We start from the raw sequence: 20,928 nt of genomic DNA, 5'->3' as shown, positions 1-20,928 counted from the left end.
TTTAACATTTTCTCTACGAAGGAGATGAGTTTAATAACTCTTTATTTTGGTTTTATTTGCTTTTGATGTGTCAAGTGGAATAAAACATATGAAGTTTTTAGTTTCACCTTGTCCTATGAAAATGAAAACAAGAGGAAGGAAAATGTGCATCAGTGAAAGCCAAAATAATGCCTCTTCAGTTAAGAAAGAAGGCAGAGGGCTATTATTTGAGAAAGCACCGTTAAAAAAATTGCTCATTCGGTTAGTTTTTAACTTAGGCTCTTTTAGTGAGACCAAATTTACTCTACTTTAGCAAAGTTAAGTGATTAAAGATGCTCTGGTTATATTTGAAAGATAAAAATAAATCTAGTCTTGTAGATATGGGACATTTTAAGTCAAAAACTCCTATTGTTGTTGTTGGACTAATTTTATCGCAAAAGAAAAACATAAGAGTTTTTTCATGATTATCCATGTGGCCAAAATGTTTATACGCCGATATCTGTTTACAAATTAAAATTTACACGGCAACAGTTATGTACTTTGTATACCTTATTAGTATACACCAATTTTTGTAATGCTACACAAAATGTGAATTGTATATCATGACAGTACGATAATACATATTTATTTTGTATTCGAACATATTTTTTTCTAAATGAACATTATTCGCGGCGTAAATGTCCCATAAAAAGAAACTATTTTCCTTGAATTTCCCTCTTCCAAAACTCTTAAATCTCTAATAAATGTTGTCCTAAAGGATGCCTCCATACTACATCTTAGGACTTTAGTACTTTCTAGCTTTCACCTAATTTCCTTTAAATTGTATTGAAGAATACTAGTAACACTTGGCAAACAAGGCCAGTTTGATTGTATCGTATAATTAAAAGTATTTTATTGTTAATATTTCTGCAAATAACATTTCAAGTTGAAGTTTTAAAAAAGAAACAAAAATCATGGCCAAACGGGCCATACAAATCACTTGTCTTCGATGAAATGGGATTTGGGCCAGCTTTTAAAATGGGCCCATGGGCCGAAAGGACTCGCCCAGGAGGGTAATGACAATCCTTTTATAATGCGCTTCACTCAAAAACCCTAGTCGCCATCGCCGAGCAGCTTCAGAGGGAGAGGAGCAACAAAAGTGATTCAATGGGTATGTTCGTCTAAATCTTTCTTCTGTACTGTACTTTTTGCTAAATTGATTCATGTCGAAAATCTAGCTGAATGCGAATAATCTTTTGTTTTCTTTAGTTTTTTCGTTTGGTTTGGAACAGGTTTATACTTTGAAGCATCTATTAATCTTAGACAGTTGTTGCTTTTGTTCTAATGATTTTGTTGGACCTCTGAATTTTCACTATAATTTGCTGGACTGAATAAAGCAGATCTATAATTTGAATCATACACATATACGTACATATATACATATACGCATATGTGTGTATGTACAAACAGATATATACACGCGCAATCGGTTATATATATATTTTTGATAAAAATGTAATTTTATAACAAAAAGAATTCAGGAGATATGTATGTGTAAATATAATTGGTCTTATATTTTACGGTAAAAGTTGGATAGTTAGAGGTTTTTAATGTAACATTGATGGTTTATGGATATTTGTATTTGTGGATATCGGTATAGCTGGAATAGAATGTGATGTTTGATTTTGGTGGAAATATAGGGGCTTACACTTATGTGTCAGAGCTATGGAGGAAGAAGCAGTCAGATGTGATGAGGTTCTTGCAAAGGGTGAGGTGCTGGGAGTACCGACAGCTCCCTTCTATTGTGCGTGTCACTAGGCCTACTCGTCCTGACAAGGCACGCCGCTTGGGCTACAAAGCCAAGCAGGTACATTTCTACTGTGTCCTAGTCATTTTCTTGACAATGTGACTTGATAGTAGATGACAGATATTTTAGCCTTTTGCATGTTTTTTGCCCATGAAATAGTGTAGTAGATGCTCAATGGAAAGAAAGTTTGGATTTTTTTTAATCTTCTGTTTAATATTTTCTGATGACTTTATTCTAGTTATGTTTGTCTCTGTGTTGTATCTTTATTCGTTGGTATTGTTTGATACATACTTCTCTGATTGCCAATTTGCTTGTGGAGACAGTCTGACCATTTTATTATCCAGTGAAAATGAAGTTTTTAATTTTTGTTACTGTTCTGTTTAATGTATTTTAATCATTAGGGGGCTATGACTTGAGTTATATTTGTCTCACTGTTGTTTCTTTTTTAATTTCTTGGCTGTGTTCGATGCATATTCTTTGATTGCCGATTTGCTTGTGAAGGCTATGTGCTGTGTTTTCGTTCTCATTTCTGTGTAGTTTCTAGATACAAAGGATAGCAACCCATATTCCTAAATACTCTGTTTCTGTTACTCTTTTGAGCAGTATTAATGAATAATTCTTTGCTTTTAATCATGTTACTACACTGTGTCATTTTGCATAGTACCGAATTACTTCCAAGTTGTGATTGGGATCATTATCTTTCCAGGGCTATGTGGTCTACCGTGTTCGTGTGAAACGTGGTGGAAGGAAGAGGCCAGTTCCCAAGGGTATTGTGTATGGTAAACCCACCAACCAGGGGGTCACCCAACTGAAGTTCCAGCGCAGCAAGCGCTCTGTTGCTGAGGAGCGTGCCGGTAGGAAATTGGGTGGTCTTAAAGTCCTCAATTCTTACTGGATTAATGAGGTTTGTGTCTGTACTTTTATTAATTTTCTTGTGCTTCTAGTGCTTTTTTTATGTTCTCATATGCTAGAGTGTGAAATTATTGCATTTCTAATTAAGACTAAGAACTGTATTTCTTGATGCACAAACTTTTTAACTTGACGAGCTAAATCCTAAAATAGTTTGCGAGGTGATTGAATTTATTTTTCTAAAATGCAAACATCACTTTGTAATTGGTTCTACTTCAAGAATGAGTTATTTATAGTTTGTTCTTATTGCCTGTTAGACTCTTTGCACACCATGCTTTAATAATGGTAATTAACTCTAATCTTAAACCTTCTTGAATGCAGGATTCTACCTACAAGTACTATGAGGTGATATTGGTTGACGCAGCCCACGCTGCTATTCGCAACGATCCAAGGATCAACTGGATCTGCAACCCAGTGCATAAGCATAGAGAACTTCGTGGTCTCACCTCAGCCGGTAAGAAATACAGGGGACTCCGAGGAAAGGGACATCTTTACCACAAAAATCGCCCTTCAAGAAGAGGAACCTGGAAAAGGAACCAGACTCTGTCTCTCCGCCGTTACCGCTGATCTGCTTGACCTTTTTGAGAGATTGTCGCTTCCTTAGGTTTTTTGCATTATCTGGTTTTAGCCCTTTTATCTTGAGACTAGTTCAGCTCTTTACATTTTTGAACATCTGAATTTGTATTGAAGTATCTTTTTTCTTGCGGCGAATGGATTGCGTGTGTGACTTTTATTAAACAATATATATGCAAGTAAATTAAGACCCAAGGTTGTTATCTGAATATATTGAAGTGAAATATTGATGGTGCAATATGAAAAGAAGTAGCATACTCGCGTTCAAGTCTACCCAAAATCTGTGGGTGTATAACCTATATCTATACATTGGTGTTATCTACTTAATTATGGTAAACTAATATACATTTTCTCACTTGCTCGATCCTCCTCCTTTGTTGTCCCTCATTAGAGTCGGGGATTCTATATTGCGACATCCTCAGTTGGTACAATGAACCAATTTGTGCATCAAAAGTATGGATTGTAAAGAAAATGATATGCTTTTTCTTGTTATAATCTTGGATTAACTATGTAGAAGCCAAATGTAGATGATCATTTCTACTTAATTTTGGATTAACCAAGTAAGCACTTTGGGCACAAATTTCTCGATCAAACTTGATGAATTGCCATAAAGACAATACTCTGCTCTATATATATTCCGACTAATCCAGAGATGCCAAACGTCCATATATATTGTACAAGTCGAAATAATCTATAACAACTTCTCTGTCTGAATTCAATCATGTACCTAAAAGACACTTAGGTACTGAAGCTACAGGGTGCGGCAATTAGAAAAAAAAAAGATGTTAATTTCTAGTGCAGGATTTTGATTTTTATTTAATTTTATTACGAGATGCCGATTAAAGAAGCATGATTGGATATGTGAGACTATGAAAGGCTTACGTAGCAGGTCACCGTTTGGCTAAGATCTTTGACGACAGACTCATAAATCACTAATACTTTAGGTCTTAATTTGACGGAATATAATATTTTGACTTGTGTAAGATATATGGAAGTCTCCTCTTGTTTGCCGTCTTTGGATTAGATGGAATACACAATTTGTAATTAGTTGGGATATATTATTTCGAATTTAGTTGGAATATATTATCTTGACTTGTACAAGAGAGAGTAAGACGGGATAGTGTATTTATACCTTCTTCAGTTGTATGCAACATTTGCACTAACAAAAAAGAAAGTTTCTTGCTTTCAACAAGCCAAGATTCATAGACTGTCTTATATGTTGCTGCTCTTAACTTCAATAATATTAACTGCACCTAGTCAAGGTATTCTCCAGCTTGAAGTTTTCAATATCTTCCTCTCCTCATGGCACAACCTTATAGAACTGCATATCATTTTCAACCTCCCCGGAATTGGATTAACGGTACATTCTTAAACACACTCATCCTTTTTTCCAGATTTGTGATTAATTTTGTGTAATCTAAACTAAACTCTTAATTTTATATTTTTATTTATTTATTTATTATCGATTTCTGTTCGATTGGTGGATCGTGTTGTTGACTTGTAACGCTGATGAACTGGAATACATGTCCTCGGACTTACAGATCCTAATGGTAAGTTTTCTTGTCTTATTTTAGTGGACTTACAATTCTATCATACAAATCTAGCTTTTTCACGTTGCAACATCGTAAATGAAGTAATAATATTAGCAAATACTTTAAAGTTGTCGTTCCAACTCTCTCCTCCAATAATATTGTACTACTTAAAAACTCAAGGGTATGATAAGAAAAAGAAATGGGGATAATTGGATGTAATTTTAGCTCACTAATAAAAATAAGTTGTGGATTCGAAAACAACATCTATGTCTCTGCGTACGCACTATCCCACTTGTGGAATTATACTGGATAAAATTCTGACATTATTTTACAAAATTAAATTTGCAGGACCAGTGATATACAAGGAAATATACCATTTATTTTACCAATACAACCCTGAAAGTCCAACATGGGGAAACTTAGCTTGGGGTCATTCTACTTCAACTGATCTTGTTAACTGAACTGTTCATCCTCCTGCACTTTTCCCTTCAGATTCATATGACATCAATGGTTGTTGGTCAGGTTCTGCTACAATTCTCCAAAACGGCACACCAGCTATACTTTACACTGGTTGTGACTCACAAGATACTCAACTTCAAAATCTAGCCATACCTAAAGATTTATCAGACCCTTATCTTATCGAATGGATTAAATCGGATCATAATCCGATAATGGTACCTAATCCGGGGGAAGAAACTTTGTTTAGGGACCCGAGCACGGCGTGGTTAGGCCCTGACGATGGAATTTGGAGAGTAATCATAGGGAACGAAAGAGAAGACAATGGAACTGCTCTTTTGTACAGAAGTAAAGATTTTATTCACTGGGACTGAAGCTGAGCGTCCCCTGCATTGGACAAATGAAACTAGAATGTGGGAATGTCCTGAACTTTTCCCTGTATTAGTTGACGGTACTGAAAATGGAGTTGACACTTCAGTGTTTTTTCAAGGGGTTAAATATGTATTTAAGATTACTGTGGCTGGTACTGGTGTTGATTATTATACTATTGGAACTTATGACCATCAGAACGATGTATATATTCCAGATGAAGGATTTGTAGACAATATTGAATCAGGATTAAGATTGGATTATGGAAGGTTTTATGCTTCCAAATCTTTCTTTGACAGTGCTAAAAACAGGAGGATTTTCATTGCTTGGGTTAATGAGTCTACAAGTAGGGAAATTGACATAATCAAAGCAGCTAACAACTGTTAGATCTTGTTATCTGTTTCCCTCTTCAACGGATTGGTCTCTGTGTTTGGACTTTCCTCTGTTTCCCTCATAACATTTATTCCTACCAACGTTATTCTTACGCTACTTCTTCTACTTCATCATCTCATCATCAAGATTCTGATAATTCCTCTATTTCTTCTTCTTTAAATCTGGGACAGAATTGGGTTGATTTCGACTTGATAATCTGATCTCCCTGTAACTACTCATCACCCATCTACCCAAATTTTATTTTCTGAATGTATATAGTCAATTTGAGTTGACCCTTTTTTTTTTGTATTCCTTTTCTTTTCCAAAAAGGAAGCTTTGGAGCAACGGTAAAATTATGGTAAAATTGTGTTTGTGTTACTTATATGTCACGAGTTCGAGTCGTAAAATCAGCCATTGATGCTTGCATCAGGGTAGACTGCCTACATCGTACCTTGGGGTACGGTTTTTGCCCGGACCTGTGTGAATAGCTACCCTTTATTCTTTTTCTTTCCCCCTCGACACGCATGATTGATTCAGCTGTCTGTTCATTAGTAATGGTGGTGAAATTGCTTCTGTTTCTATAGCAACTGATGTCTTATGTTAAGGTGGTTGATGTTGGATCCATGCGGATGATGAGACTTTGAATTATGGGTGTTCCAAGAATTATTGAGCTTTCCTTCTTATTACTAAAGTCTGAATATTTTGTGGTTCTTGAGCTTGTATTCAGGATTTTAAGACAATTTTCATTGAGCTAGAGTTGGAGGTGATTTTTTTGGATCCTTGTACAGTCAAAAAGAAAGAGTAAACCATCAGCAGTATGTTTATGGTAAATTTTACAGATTACGGTTGCAGCTGCCTAACTTAAGGGCTGGCTTCCAGTAGTACAACACTTATGTGATCCATTGGTGTCATCATTTGCATAACTTTCCTGTTACGATTGCCACTTCTTATTAGCATTTGGTACCAGTTGTTTGTTGTCTCTGTCCATCAGTTCGATACTGCGTGCAGTATGCAGAATTTTATCTTATTGGCAAAAGAGCATAGAGAAATTTAAGAACTCATGTGCACATTTATTTGGTCACCTTTGGGTTGTTGTCTCTCTAGCAAAGTTGTTGGAATTCAGGAGTCGTTTCTCCTTAAAATAAATCATGCTCTGGTTCTCAGCAGATATACGGATACATACTATTATGCATTCAGGCGACATCCAAAACATGCATAATATAAAGCAGTGGCGGACCCGGGATTTTGTGCAAGCGGGTTCAATCTTAGAAGTACATAACTTTAGTCGTAAAATAGAAGTTGTCAAGTGGGTTCAAATAAAATATTTATACAAAATTTACGCAGCTTTAATCCTAATTTATACATATACACAGTATTATTTTTTGATGAAGCAGGTTCAGTTGAACCCGCTTGCCACCACGTGCGTCCGCCACTGATAGAAAGACAAAGAAATGAGCAAAATATTAGTTTCAATTGACATGGAGCAGAACGATTTATAGTAGACATGAATAACACAAGAAAAGATAGAAAGAGCAGGTACCAAAAAATGAAAGAGAAACCAATACATGCAACAGAGAAAATGACTTCAAGGACTAATAAATGGTAAAACAGACTGATGGTGCTTACCGCAGCATAACTGATATCCTCTTCTCTGTAAGTCGTCTTGCGTCAAACAGGCACCATGAGTAGTAATCCATAAAAACAAGCAACTTTTGTCGGAACTCTTCTTTCCAAATAATTTTCCAAGGACAGTGAGTTACTGCAACTCCTCTGTTGAAGCAAAATTTTCTAACAGGAGTTAACTGAGAATCTGCTATTCGTGCAGCCTGTCCAAACAACGCGGTCTTGTTCACCTCCATATTTACTGCTTCCAGTTTCTGCAACGCGGATTATATTAACCCTTTTTATTTCCAGTGACCGAAACTTCTTCTATCCATCTCCAGTGTAACATCGAGATTGTTGTGAATCTTGAAGATGGCTATATAGTAAAGGTCAAGGAACAGCTCTTTCAAAATAGACCTTTCCAGCTATTTATCTGACCATAATCTGATCTTCCTGCCATTGCGCTCCTTCAGTTATCTTTTTCTTATAAAGTCCCACCTCTAATTGGTTTCCATAGTGCAACTACATATGAAGTAGTCACTGGTTTAGTGCACCAGTTATCAGTTTTGCTGTATTGCACTGTTCTCACATTCTTCCAAAATTCAACCCTGCTCATTGTACCTCCTACACTATTCGGGAACAAACTTTCGTTGAGCATTTCAGATTTTTGATTCCCATACCTCATAGTATTTCTTTTTGTCTTAGTCACTATGGGCCATCTGACTCGATGCATTTCTTTCTTCTCAGAATTTCATTACCATAGAAAGTCAGGTTTTATTTTATTCAATCCCTTTTCAACATTTGCACGAACGTGCAGTAAAGACATCAAGTAGGGACACCATACAAAACACTACTGATTAGTATAGTCTTCCTTCCAAAGAAAGGTACAGCTTCTTTCTTGGAGCAAATCTGTTTTTACATCTGTCAATGACACTTTGCCAAGTGCCAGATTCTTTGTGTTTTGCTCCCAGATGTAGCCCAAGATAATCGGTGGGGTTTCCACCTTGCAACCGAATATCACAGCCAAGTCTTCTACTATATGATCAGCATTCACTGACGATATAACATGATATAAACTTAAAGCTGCTTCGTCTGCTGAAAGGCAAAACAGTTCCCTAGCAATGGCACTGTTTGAATCTTTTTTCAGAATACGCAATCCATTAGAAGGGTAAAGCAGGATATCCATAGCTTCGAGGGGGAAGCACCTGATTAAAGCAGAAGCAAGTTTTTTAATCAACAATTGCAATAATGGGTGATCTGGCTTAATGCAGAGCATTGTTTAGCATGAGGTTAGATATTAGCTCCGTCCTAATCTTTGCATTCTTTTATATTCACAAATGTCTTTGTTTGAGTAGACAACACAATCCTCTATACTTGTTCGACAAACTCAGCATACACCATATCTCCAATAATTTGAGATGAAATGCTCGCACTAGTGGGTTTTATGATACTCCTCCATAATCTATTCGAAGCGAATGCATACAGTTGGCTGCTAAATGAGTGCATAGTCACCATTTACCACAACACACAACACCAAAGCTGTTTGTAATGAATTATGCATACAAGTAATCAAGCAGTCACCAATAATCCCTACATGAACATACCCCATCCTTAAAATGGTGAAATCTGTTGGCATCTCTCAGAATTATCTCTCGTCCTGTGACTTTAGATATTAATTTAATAGCAGAATGACAATCACCACAAACCCGAAGATTTTTCATTACTCGTATAGGCATACCTTCAGGCAATTTCATAAGTCCATAGGCCACAGCTAGTTTCTCACTGTGATAATTCAAGCTATGCATCTTCTCTTCTTCATCCACATCATGCAGAGCAAAGCTTCCATCAGGACTATATCCAGCTTCTCTTAACATAGGGCGCAACTTTTCTAACATTTTGATGATCGATTCATGCCCGGGATGGGGTGTGCTCTGTCCACCGGTGAACATATGCACCTTCTTGTCTACCTCAAGCCAACTACAACCAGGTGATTTAACCACTTCCCTAGACTGCATTGACTTCCTAAGCAAAGCAACATCAGCCCACTTACCTTTGGATGCATAAATATTAGAAAGTAGGACATAGGGCCCAGAATTTTGGGGTTCAAGCTGTAAAAGTTTCTTTGCAGCAACTTCCGCCAAGTCTAGGTTCATATGCATCCTACATGCACCCATCAAAGAACCCCAAACAATTGCATCTGCTTCTACAGTCATTTTGTTGATCAGATCCATTGCCTCATTCAACCGGCCAGCTCGACCAAGCATGTCTACCATGCAAGCATAATGTGCAGTTGCTGGCTCCATCTGATATTTTGAATTCATGGACTCGAAGATGCCTTGTCCTTCTTTCACTTTCCCAGTGTAGCTGCATGCAGATAGAACTCCAACAAAGGTAACCTCGTCTGGGGTAATACCTAAAGAACACATTTCTCTGAACACTTCTAGAGCTTCATCTCCTAAACCATGTTGAGCATAACCTGTTATAATGGAATTCCACATGACCACATCTTTAGGAGAAAATCTGTCAAATATTATTTTTGCCTTGACGAAATCACCGCATTTAATGTACATTGTGATTAATACAGACGAGACATACACATCATCATCACAGTCGGTTCTGATTAACTTTGCATGTATCTCTCTACCATAATCAAGACTTGCAAGACTAGCACAAATTGAAAGCATGCTTATCAAGGAAGGGAAATTTGGCCGAAATCCTTCTACTTGCATTCGTTGAAACAAATCCAGCGCCTCTAACTCATACCCTTTCCTTTCGTAAACCTTGATCATTGCACTCCATGTTGCATCATCCTTCTCCTTCAAATGATCAAACACCATCCTTACTTTAGCAACCTCCCCATTCTGTCCAATTCCAAGTATTATGGCGTTACAAGCAGGAGTGGTTTTTACAGGCATTACTTCGAAAAGCTTCCACGCCTCTTCAAATCTACCATATTGCACATTGCTTATTACAATTGCAGTCCATGAGATCTCATTCTTATCAGGCATGACTTCAAATAGTTTTCTAGCAATATCCAGTTTACCATTTTGGGCATATCCTGATACCATGGCAGTCCAAGAAACGACATTCTTTTGTGGCATGTCATCAAAGAGGTCGCGAGCCTCTTCCAACCTGGCTTCCTGACAATACCCACATATCATATTAGTCCTTGCAACTATATCCTTTACTGGCATCGTGTCGTAAAGCCTTCTAGCCTCATCAATTCTCCCTTCTTGAATCAACCCGCCTAACATCACAGTCCATGACACAACATTCTTTTCAGGCATTTGCCAAAACAGAGTTTCCGCCTCCTCAACCAATCCCTTCTCAACATACCCTCTGACCATAGCAGTCCAGGAAATGACATTTCTCTGGGGCATTTTGTCAAACACCTTTCTTGCTTCCTTCACCATCCCATTCTTTACATAACCTGAGATTAACCCATTCCAGGAAACAATGTTTCTCTCAGGCATTTGATCAAAAAGACGCTGGCCTTCATAGGGTTGCTGATTTTGGAAATATCCAGCGACTATAGAGTTCCAAGAAGTTACAGTTTTGACGGACATTTCGTCGAACACCCTTCGGGCATTCTGAATTTGGCCCAATCGAGCTAAATGAGAAATCTGAGAATTCGCAGCAATTGCGTGAGTGTAATAGTATTTCCGACATTGAACAAAGAATAAGCGGTGCATCAATGAGAAAAGTACTCCCGCGGTAGAACTACTTCTCTTCGGATATGAACCAACGCTTTGTTGGAGTCTTTGCGAGCAGAAAAGGAAGAGAAGTGTAGTATCTGAAAAATTGGCTCTGTTATTTTCATTCAGATAATAATTTATTTCGTTTGTCCATTTATACTTGGTGTATATTTTACCATTGTTCTAATTAAATTTACTTCTACTAACCATTTCATTAAGTAAAATATTAGTTACATCAGAAAATAAGGTCGTCGTTTGAGTTGCTCAAACGTCCCTTACCCCGGTCCTCATAACGTGTTACAAAACTTTTATTGTACCAAGGTATCACGATTTCGTGCCATACTGAGTTATTTCAGTTTGTAATTCAAATGCTTGACCATATTTTGTGGATGTTGAGCTTCGTAGGATTCGAAACAAGTTATTATATGGATATCTTGTACTCCTCTATTACTACAAGTTTGTCCACATTTACTAGAGGGATTCTATATTATAATGTGGAGTTTTATTTGGAAAGCTTATCGTTAGTTCAAAAAAGAGTCTTCACAATGAAAGGGCAATGGTTTGACTAAAAAAGACTAGGGTCTCTTATATTGGGGAAATATAACATCTCTTTGTCGCCTCCTAGAGTTGCAGTGGGATGAATAAAATTCCCCACCTTAACCAAAAATCTTGACAAATATAATAAATACGAATCCGTTATATGTGATTTATACATCGCATTCGGAATATGTGACTTATGAATTGCATTCGAAATATGTTACTTATAGCTTATAAATCGCAGTCAGAATATACGACTTATACAAATTTATTTGTTATCCAGCCTAACTCTAACCTCTATGTTGGAAAAAGATGAAGTAATGGATTTTAAAAAAAATTCTATGATTCCCCTAATCAAAAAATTAATTCTTAGGCAACAACAACAACAACAACCCAGTAAAATTTCACTAATGGGGTCTGGAGAGGGTAGTGTGTACGCAGACCTTACCCCTACCCCGAAGGAGTAGAGAGGCTGTTTCCGAAACACCCTCAGCTAAAGAAAACAAAAAGACAAAAGGAGACAATATTAGTATCACCACAACAATCATAGGAAAAATAAGAACACCATGAAATCCAGAAGAAAGATGCAAAGCAAAAACGATAGCTAGTAAATAGGTCCTGCACTGAAAAGCGAAATAGTAAGACACAATATTGTCACTAGCTATCTTAGACAAAAACCCTGCTTGGCTAGTCCCACAATGGTACGAAGTAAGGCAAGACTCAACTACCTCATAACCTACAACCCTAATACTCGACCTCCACATCTTCCTATTAAGTGTCATGTCCTCGGAAATCTGGAGCCTCGCCATATCCTGCCTGATCACCTCTCCCCAATATTTCTTAGGCCGCCCTCTACCTCTTCTCGTGCCCTCTACAACTAGCCGCTCACACCTCCGTACCGGAGCATCTGGGCTTCTCCTCTGAACATGTCCGAACCATCTAAGCCTCACTTCCCGCATCTTGTCATCAATGGGAGCTACGTGCACCTTCTCCCGAATATCATCATTCCTAATCTTATTTATCCTAGTGTGTCCGCACATCTACCTCAACATCCTCATTTCTACTACTTTCATCTTCCGGATATGTGAGTTCTTAACGGGCCAACACTCAGCCCCATACATCATGGCCCGCTTTATAGAACTTACCTTTGAGTATCGATGGCACTCTCTTGTCACACAGGACTCCAGATGCAAACCTCTACTTCATCCATCCTACCCCAATACAGTGTGTGACATCCTCGTCAATCTCTCCTCTCCCCTGGATAATCAAACCAAGGTACTTGAAGCTGCCTCTACTCGGGATGACCTGTGATTCAAGCCTCACATCCACGCCCACTTCCACTGGCTCAGCGCTGAACTTATACTCCAGGTATTCCGTCTTCGTCCTGCTCAGCTTGAAACCCTTAGACTCAAGAGCCTGTCTCAAAACCTCCAGCCTTTCGTTAATACCGGCTCGCGACTCATCAATTAGATATATGTCATCAGCGAATAGCATACACCATGGCACCTCCCCTTGAATATGGCGAGTAGCATGCACCATAGCATGCACCATGCACCATGCACCATGACACCTCCCCTTGAATATTCCCATGCACCATGACACCTCCCCTTGAATATTCCCATGCACCATGGCACCTCCCCTTTAATTCTTAGGCAGTTTTATTTATTTATTTAATATTTTCATCACTCATTTATATGCGGATACAGTTCTTTCAAATTATTAGATGTGGCAGACCAACATGGACCTATTTAGTTTATCACTTGGTCTGTGTTTTCAAATGGTACATTACCTGTTATCCTCCTCTATCTGTACCTTGACCTGAATATCTCTTGAAATTAGTTAATAAGAGAACACAAATAACTATGTTTTGGAAGCTTGCAAATAACTGTCCGAAAAGAAAAACACAAAAGTGACAAAATGACAGTGCACAGGGCAAATAAACAATCGGTTGGGGGTATAGCTGGCTTAAAGGGAGTGCACCAGTGTGGCCTGAGAGTAGATGAGCGTGGAACAATATGAATATACCCAAACATAGCCTAATCTGTTGGTTAGCTCTGCACATGATGTTGTTGAAGCCGAATATATAGAGAGAGTGATTAAATCATAATTACTACGTTTAAATGTAGCTAACAAATAGTAAATGAGACAATAATAAAAAGAACACCAGAAATTAACGAGATTCGGCAAAATTTGATTTTTGCCTAGTCCTCGAACACAATCAACTCAAACTTTATTTCACTCCAAAAATACAAGTGAAATACTACAAGAGAGAAAGAAGATTCTAATGCCTTACGAGATAAGAATGCAAGTGAGAGATGTTTACAAATGAACAAAACTCTTGCTATTTATAGAAGAGAAATGGCCTTAATAATGTCATACATGACATCACATTAAGTGTGATAATGCAATATAAATGCATGAAAAAATGCATCTACCAATTTTCTCCTAAAAGGAGGCTTCCAAATGTTCACACTAGTTCACATTAATCTTGTCAAATTCAACAAATCTCCACCTTGGCAAGATTCCACTCGTTCAATTTTCTCTCACTGATAAATTTTGATTGTATCTTCAACTTTAATCTTCAAAGTTCAGTAATGTTGATCAAGTTCAAACAATGTTGAAACTTGATTGCAGTCATTACTTTTGTTAGTATATCGGCAGGGTTGTTTGTAGTCCAAATTTTCTGCACCGTGACTCCACCTTCTTCTATAATATCTCGTACAAAGTGATATCGAACATAAATATACTTCGTCCTTGCATGATAAACTTGGTTCTTTGCTAATTGGATAACACCTTGACTATCACAAATTAGTGTGATGCTTTCTTGAGCAATACGAAGCTCTCTAAGCAACCCTTGAAGTCAAATTGCCTCCTTTACAGCCTCCTAATTGCCATGTACTGTGTCTCAATAGTAGACAAAACAACCATTGACTGCAAACTAGACTTCCAACTAACCGGTACATTTGTAAAAGTGAAAACATAACCAGTAGTTGATCTACGCTTGTCCAAATCACCCGCATAATCTGAGTCACAATATCCAACCAGATACTGACTATCTTCCTGCTAAAAAATCAATCCAACATCTACAATATTATGAATATACCATAGAATCCATTTCACAGCTTGCCAATGCTCCTTTCCTAGATCATGCATATACCTGCTTACAACTTTGATATCATGTGAAATATCAGGTCTTGTGCAAATTATTGCATACATCAAGATACCAATGGCATTCACATATGGTACTCTTGACATATACTCTCGTTCAACTTCATTTTTCGGCGACATAGCAACACTAAGCTTAAGAGTTTCAATTGGGTTTACTCTTAAGTGGGGGAGCATCAGAACAGAAAAGATTCACCTTAAAGGTAATGGTTTGAGAAATAAGATATTTTATTTACTAGAGTCAAGATGAAGATAAAACCTTTGGTAACTTCATGATGGAATGAGTACAATTACCATAAAGTATTTGTAGAGAATCAAAGACTCATTACAAGTAATAGTTTCTACATCAGGGATGCTAAAAGTTATGTATGATAGTCAAAGATTTAATGGGCAACTCGAATGTATTCCTATAACTTTGGGGACATGTGCGATTTGAATTAATTTCAAGTATTGGCGGAGAAAAAGGAAGTACTTTGAATTATACGTGAGATTAAGTGAAATAAGAGGGTATTTTAATATGTGCACACTTAGCACGAGATAAAATAGAAAAGGGTAATGTAATGTGCATTTTTGAATGAGAAGAGACTCTTCTATACAAAAATATAGTGTGCCAGTAAAGGACATGGGTTCAAAGAATAGCACTAATATTAAAAGAGTGCAAGTACCATCGTGATAACGATGACTCTCGACTGTTGAAAGCTTACGGGCTACGGTAACATGTCTATGTGAAACGATCCGGCCAATCATTTTGAGTGTATTAGCCCCGATCCCCTATTTACTGCTTTTCCCGTATCTTTTTCTGCTTATGTGACTTGCCGGGAGGTTTTGTTTGTAGTTTCGGAGTGATTTGGGATACTTAGTCCCTAAAGCTGAAGCTTAAGTTCTAGGATTTTGACCGTAGTTAGAACTGTGAGAAGACGACTACGGAATGGAGCTTCGTCAGTTTTGTTAGCTCCGTTAGGTGATTTTGGACTTAGGAGCGTGTCCAGATTGTGAATTGGAGGTCTGTAACTGAATTAGACTTGAAATGGCAAAAGTTGAATTTTTGGGAAGTTTGTCCGGAAGTGAACTTTTTGATATCCGTGTCGGATTCTGATTCTGGAAGTTGGAGTAGGTACGTAATGTCGAATATGACTTGTGTGCAAAATTTGAGGTCAATCGGACGTGATTTGATAGGTTTCGGCATCGGTTGTAGAAGTTTGAAGTTTCAAAGTTCATTAAGTTTGAATTGGAGGGTGATTCATGTTTTTAGCGTCGTTTGATGTGATTTGAGGGCTCGAATAAGTTCGTATGGTATTTTAGGACTTGTTGGTATGTTTGGTTGAGGTCTCGGGGGCCTCGGGTGTGTTTCAAATGCTTAACAGATTGAATTTGGAAATATGCAAATTGCTAAAGTTTTTTGGTTTCTGGTATTTTCGCACTTGCGGTAGGGAGACCGCACGTGCGGACTCGCATGTGTGGTGGGATGGTGCGCAGGAGCGGTGGGGGTCTCAAGTGCGGTTCTTTTGTCACAGGAGCACATCCGCAGGTGCGGTGCTTCTCTCACAGATGCAGACCCAGGGGACTTAAGTTAAGCCAACACCTGCGATGGAATTTCCGCAGGTGTGGCATCGCAGGTGCAAAATCGCTGGGTAGAAAAAGGGCCAAATTCGAGGGTTTTATCCCATTTTCAATTTTGGGACTTTGAGAGCTAGGATTAAGGCGATAATTTAAGGATTTTTCAGCGAGAACTTTGGGGTAATGATTCTTAACTTGTTTATGATTGTATTCCATTAATCTATAGTTGATTTCATCATTAAATTAAGGAATTTGGGTGAGAAATTTGGGGAAAAAGGTTGGAAGTTCTTCAACTAAGTTTTTGAGTTTTGGTTCGGATTTTGATATCGGATTTGGATAATTTTAGTACGAGTGAACTCGTGAATGAATGGATATTCATATTTTGTGACTCTTACCCGATTCTAAGACGTGGACCCGGGTCGACTTTTTAGGATGATTTTTAAATTTTTTGTTAAAGTCTTGATTTTATTAATTAGATTAGTCTATTATAGTTGTATTTATGGTATGCAATTAATTTTGGCTAGATTTGGGCCATTCGGGGTCGGATAATCGAGGAAAGGGAATTCTTACTGATTGATTGAGCCTGGTTCGAGGTAAATGGCTTGCCTAACCTTATGTGTGTGTGTGTGGGGGGGGGGGGGGGAATCCCTTTAGGATTTGGTATTGTTGTGATATGTGAGCGCTGTGTACGTGAGGTGACGAGTGCGTACACGGGCTATTTGTTGTAAAACCCGATTCTTACTGAGTAGTAACCTATTTCCATCTTAATTGAGTTATACCAACATGTATAGTTATCCTGTTTAGCCCAATATCGCATGTCTACGTACTTTAACTGCTTATTTGAACTCTGTGTAGCATGCCTAGTTGATTTCATGTTTCTCCTTGATCTTTTTTAGTCTTAATTGTATAATTCTTGCTGTTAACTATTGTATTTATCGATTTGAGCTATGTGTTTATTTTTAAGACTACGAGGCGGTACCTCGGGAGTTCTCCCTGCATATTTACTTTTGAGACTACGAGGCGGTACCTCAGGAGTTCTCCCTGCATATTTACTTTTGATACTACGAGGCGGTACCTCAGGAGTTCTCCCTATATATTTACTTTTTAGACTACGAGGCGGTACCTCGGGAGTTCTCCCTGCACATTTACTTTTGAGACTACGAGGCGGTACCTCGAGAAATCTCCTTGCATATTTACTTTTGGGATTACGAGATGGTATCTCGGGAGATCCCCTGTTGAGTACTTACTTTTGAGACTACGAGACGGTATCTCGGATGCGCCCCTGTTGTTATCTCATTGTGATGTGTTGTTATTGCTCTATGAATACTTTCTGTTAAATTCTCCGTTTTACTTCATTTTATTATATCATATGTCTTATTATTATATTCCAGTAGGTCCCGAACCTGACCTCGTCACTACTCTACCGAGGTTAGGCTTGACACTTACTAGGTACCGTTGTGGTGTTCTCATACTACTCTTCTACACATGTTTTGTGTGCAGATCCAGGTGCTTCTTATCAGCCCCGCTATTAGTTGAGAGCGCTTGCTGCAGTACGGAGATTTCAAGGTATATCTGCCGCGTCCGCAGATCTCGAAGTCCCCCTCTATTCTCTCCTTTGTCATTTACCTTATGTACTTCTTTTATTAGACTCTGGTGTATAGAGTTACTAGTTTCTTTCTGAAGCTTGTGACTTATGATGTTCCGGATTTTGGGAATACTGTGTATTACTAGATTGTTGGTTATTGTACATGCTGAGCCGCATTGCTACCAGTTATTTAGTTATCTGTTGCAGTTAGTTGTTAAGTTTTACTTCCATTTTTGTTATTTTCGTATTTGATAGGCTTACGTAGTCGTAGAGACTAGGTGCCATCTACGATCTTTTACGGAGGGAGTTTTGGGTCGTGACAAGTTGGTATCAGAGCTCTAGATTCATAGGTGTCATGAGTCACAAGTCGATTTATTAGAGTCTCACGGATCGGTACGGAGACGTCTGTACTTATCTTCGGGAGGCTATGAAACTATTAGGAAAAAAAATTACGCTCCTTGATTCCTTGTCGTGCGAAAATTATTGACTTCAAAATTCTAAACTTCTATATTCTATTCTCTCACAGATGGTGAGTACACGTACAAGCGGATCTAATGACCAGTCACACGTGCCTCCTACTAGAGCCGCGAGAGGTCGGGGCTGGGGCCGGGGTAGAGGCCGAGGACGTCCACGCAGTGTAGCCAGAGCACCCGCACGAATTGCTATAGAGGAGCCCCCAGTAGTCTCAGATAGAGGGCAGACACCTGAGGTACCTGTTGTTGCACTAGCCCTCCAGGAGACTCTAGCCCAGTTTCTGAGCATGTTAAACAGCTTAGCTCAGGTTGGATTGATTCCACTTGCTCCTGCCACATCTCAGGTGGGGGAGGAGTACAGACTCCCATCGTCGGTACCCCATAGCAGCGAGTTCAGGTAGACCAGGATCTAGAGATCATACCAGTGCAGCCGGTAGCTCCCATTCAGTCCGAGGTTAGGGCAGTAGTTTATGAGGTGGAGCAGCTCAGACTTGAGAGGTATAAGAAGTACCACCCTCCTACCTTCAGTGGATTGGCGTCAGAGGATGTCCAGGGTTTTCTGGAGGAGTGTCACCGTATTCTCCGTACTATGGGTGTAGCGGAGTCGAGTAGGGTTTCGTTTACTGTATTCCAGCTTAGGGGAGCAGCCTATTAGTGGTGGCGTGCTTGTGAGTTGAGTAGTCTGGCTGAGGCAGCTTCACTTACATGGACTCAGTTCTCTGACATGTTCTTGATGGAGTATATTCCCAAAGTCTCAGAGACGCATGGTGCGTGGAGTTTGAGTAGTTGCGCCAGGGTGCTATGACTGTGTCAGAGTATGCAGTTCGCTTTAGTGATTTGGCCTGACATGCACCAGTCTTGGTTGCCACAGTTCGAGAGAGGGTTCGCCGGTTTATCGAGGGACTCCACCCCAGTATCGGGCTTAGCATGGCCGGGAGTTGGAGATGGATATTTCTTACCAGCAGGTTGTGAGTATTTCTAGGAGATTGGAGGGTATGCTTGCTCGGGAGAGAGAGGAAAGGGAGGCCAAAAGGTCTCGAGAGTGTGACACTTATAGTGGTACTCGTGTCCCAGCTGCAGTTTGCCATGGTAGGGGCTGTGAGAGTCACCCCGTTCATTTAGCTCTTCCAACCACCAGTGGTATTCCGGTCCCTTCTAGGCCACAAGAGCCTTAATATGCACTGCCAATATCTAGTGCACCTCATGCATGGGGTATTTTTAGCGGTCAGTCCAGCAGACCTGGCCCGAGCCAGTCATATCCTCCACGCCCTCCGAGGGCTTGTTTTGAGTGTGGAGACACTCGCCATATGGTGAGGGATTTTCCCAGACTTAGGAGGGGTGCACCTCCACAGAATTCTCAGGCGCAGCGTGCTCCATCGGGTCCTCAGGCTATGATTACAGCACTAGCTACCACCCCACCTGCTCAGCCAACTCGAGGTAGAGGTCGGTTAGGTAGAGGCCGCCCTAGAGGGGGAGGCCGGGCCAGATATTATGCTCTTACTGCTCATACAGAGGCAGTTGCTTTTGACTCTGTCATTACAGGTATTATTTTGGTCTGTCATAGAGATGCGTTAGTTTTATTTGATCCAGGCTCCACTTATTCCTATGTGTCCTCTTATTTTGCCCCGTATTTGGGAGTGTCTCGTGATTCTTTGAGTTCTCCTATTTATGTGTCTACACTTGTGGGAGATTCTCTTGTTGTGGACCGTGTGTGTCGGTCGTGTTTGGTTGTTCTTAGTAGTTTTGAGACTAGAGCCGATTTATTATTGCTCAGCATGGTAGACTTTGATATTATTTTGGGCATAGACTAGTTGTCGCCCCATTATGCTATTCTTGATTGTCACGCTAAGACTGTGACACTGGCTATGCCAAGATTACCGCGATTAGAGTGGAAAGGTACCTTAGAGTATACTCCCAGCAGAGTTATTTTATTTCTTAAAGCTCAACGAATGGTTGAGAAGGGGTGTCACGCGTATCTAGCTTATGTGAGAGATGTCAGTATTGATACCCCTACAGTTGAGTCAGTCCCAGTAGTGGGGGATTTTCCAGATGTATTTTCAGTTGATCTTTAGAGCTTGCTTTCCGATATAGATATTGATTTTGGCATTGATTTATTGCCGGGCACTCAGCGCATCTCTATTCCTCCATATCGTATGGCTCCTCCTGAGTTGAAGGAGCAGTTACAGGAGTTGCTTGATAAGGGCTTCATTCAGTCCAGTGTGTCACCTTGGGGTGCTCCTGTCTTATTTGTGAAGAAGAAGGATGGTTCTATGTGGATGTGTATTGATTACCGCTGGTTGAATAAAGTTACAGTGAAGAACATGTATCCATTGCCTCG

At 39.2% G+C, this 20,928-nt stretch overlaps 3 protein-coding genes and 1 pseudogene across 3 annotated transcripts; 2 read left to right on the top strand and 2 right to left on the bottom strand.

The window, feature by feature from the left end:
• The first annotated feature begins 1,012 nt into the window (after positions 1 to 1,012).
• On the top strand, positions 1,013 to 3,442 carry LOC104102043 (large ribosomal subunit protein eL15-like). Its single transcript, XM_009609640.4, has 4 exons — positions 1,013 to 1,129; positions 1,659 to 1,825; positions 2,472 to 2,669; positions 2,996 to 3,442. The coding sequence occupies exons 1-4, from the start codon at positions 1,126 to 1,128 to the stop codon at positions 3,239 to 3,241; spliced, it is 615 nt and encodes a 204-aa protein (XP_009607935.1). The 5' UTR covers positions 1,013 to 1,125; the 3' UTR covers positions 3,242 to 3,442.
• A 235-nt stretch (positions 3,443 to 3,677) lies between these two features.
• Positions 3,678 to 7,033, top strand: LOC104102044 (beta-fructofuranosidase, insoluble isoenzyme CWINV1-like; annotated as a pseudogene).
• Positions 7,034 to 7,161: 128 nt separating this feature from the next.
• LOC104102045 (pentatricopeptide repeat-containing protein At1g56690, mitochondrial-like) lies at positions 7,162 to 11,551 on the bottom strand. The gene is made up of 2 exons (XM_009609641.4): positions 7,603 to 11,551; positions 7,162 to 7,408 (listed from the first exon to the last, which is right to left on the bottom strand). The coding sequence occupies exon 1, from the start codon at positions 11,268 to 11,270 to the stop codon at positions 9,156 to 9,158; it is 2,115 nt and encodes a 704-aa protein (XP_009607936.1). The 5' UTR covers positions 11,271 to 11,551; the 3' UTR covers positions 7,162 to 7,408; positions 7,603 to 9,155.
• Positions 11,552 to 14,684: 3,133 nt separating this feature from the next.
• LOC138894713 (secreted RxLR effector protein 161-like) lies at positions 14,685 to 15,098 on the bottom strand. Its single transcript, XM_070179441.1, has 2 exons — positions 14,976 to 15,098; positions 14,685 to 14,870 (listed from the first exon to the last, which is right to left on the bottom strand). The coding sequence occupies exons 1-2, from the start codon at positions 15,096 to 15,098 to the stop codon at positions 14,685 to 14,687; spliced, it is 309 nt and encodes a 102-aa protein (XP_070035542.1).
• Positions 15,099 to 20,928: the final 5,830 nt, after the last annotated feature.

This window comes from Nicotiana tomentosiformis, chromosome 6, assembly GCF_000390325.3.
Source record: "Nicotiana tomentosiformis chromosome 6, ASM39032v3, whole genome shotgun sequence".
Taxonomy (NCBI): domain Eukaryota; kingdom Viridiplantae; phylum Streptophyta; class Magnoliopsida; order Solanales; family Solanaceae; genus Nicotiana; species Nicotiana tomentosiformis.
This window is presented reverse-complemented; position numbering and strand designations above follow the sequence as displayed.

What these genes read in the sequence shown, in the direction of transcription:
- LOC104102045 (XM_009609641.4), bottom strand. Translation starts at nt 11,270, where the DNA reads ATGCACCGCTTATTCTTTGTTCAATGTCGGAAATACTATTACACTCAC.
- LOC104102043 (XM_009609640.4), top strand. An exon ending in TGGGCTACAAAGCCAAGCAG is followed by an intron (nt 1,826 to 2,471) that starts GTACATTTCTAC and finishes TTATCTTTCCAG; the next exon opens with GGCTATGTGGTCTACCGTGT. An exon ending in ATTCTTACTGGATTAATGAG is followed by an intron (nt 2,670 to 2,995) that starts GTTTGTGTCTGT and finishes TCTTGAATGCAG; the next exon opens with GATTCTACCTACAAGTACTA.
- LOC138894713 (XM_070179441.1), bottom strand. Translation starts at nt 15,098, where the DNA reads ATGTCGCCGAAAAATGAAGTTGAACGAGAGTATATGTCAAGAGTACCA. An exon ending in TTTCACATGATATCAAAGTT is followed by an intron (nt 14,871 to 14,975) that starts GTAAGCAGGTAT and finishes ATTTTTTAGCAG; the next exon opens with GAAGATAGTCAGTATCTGGT.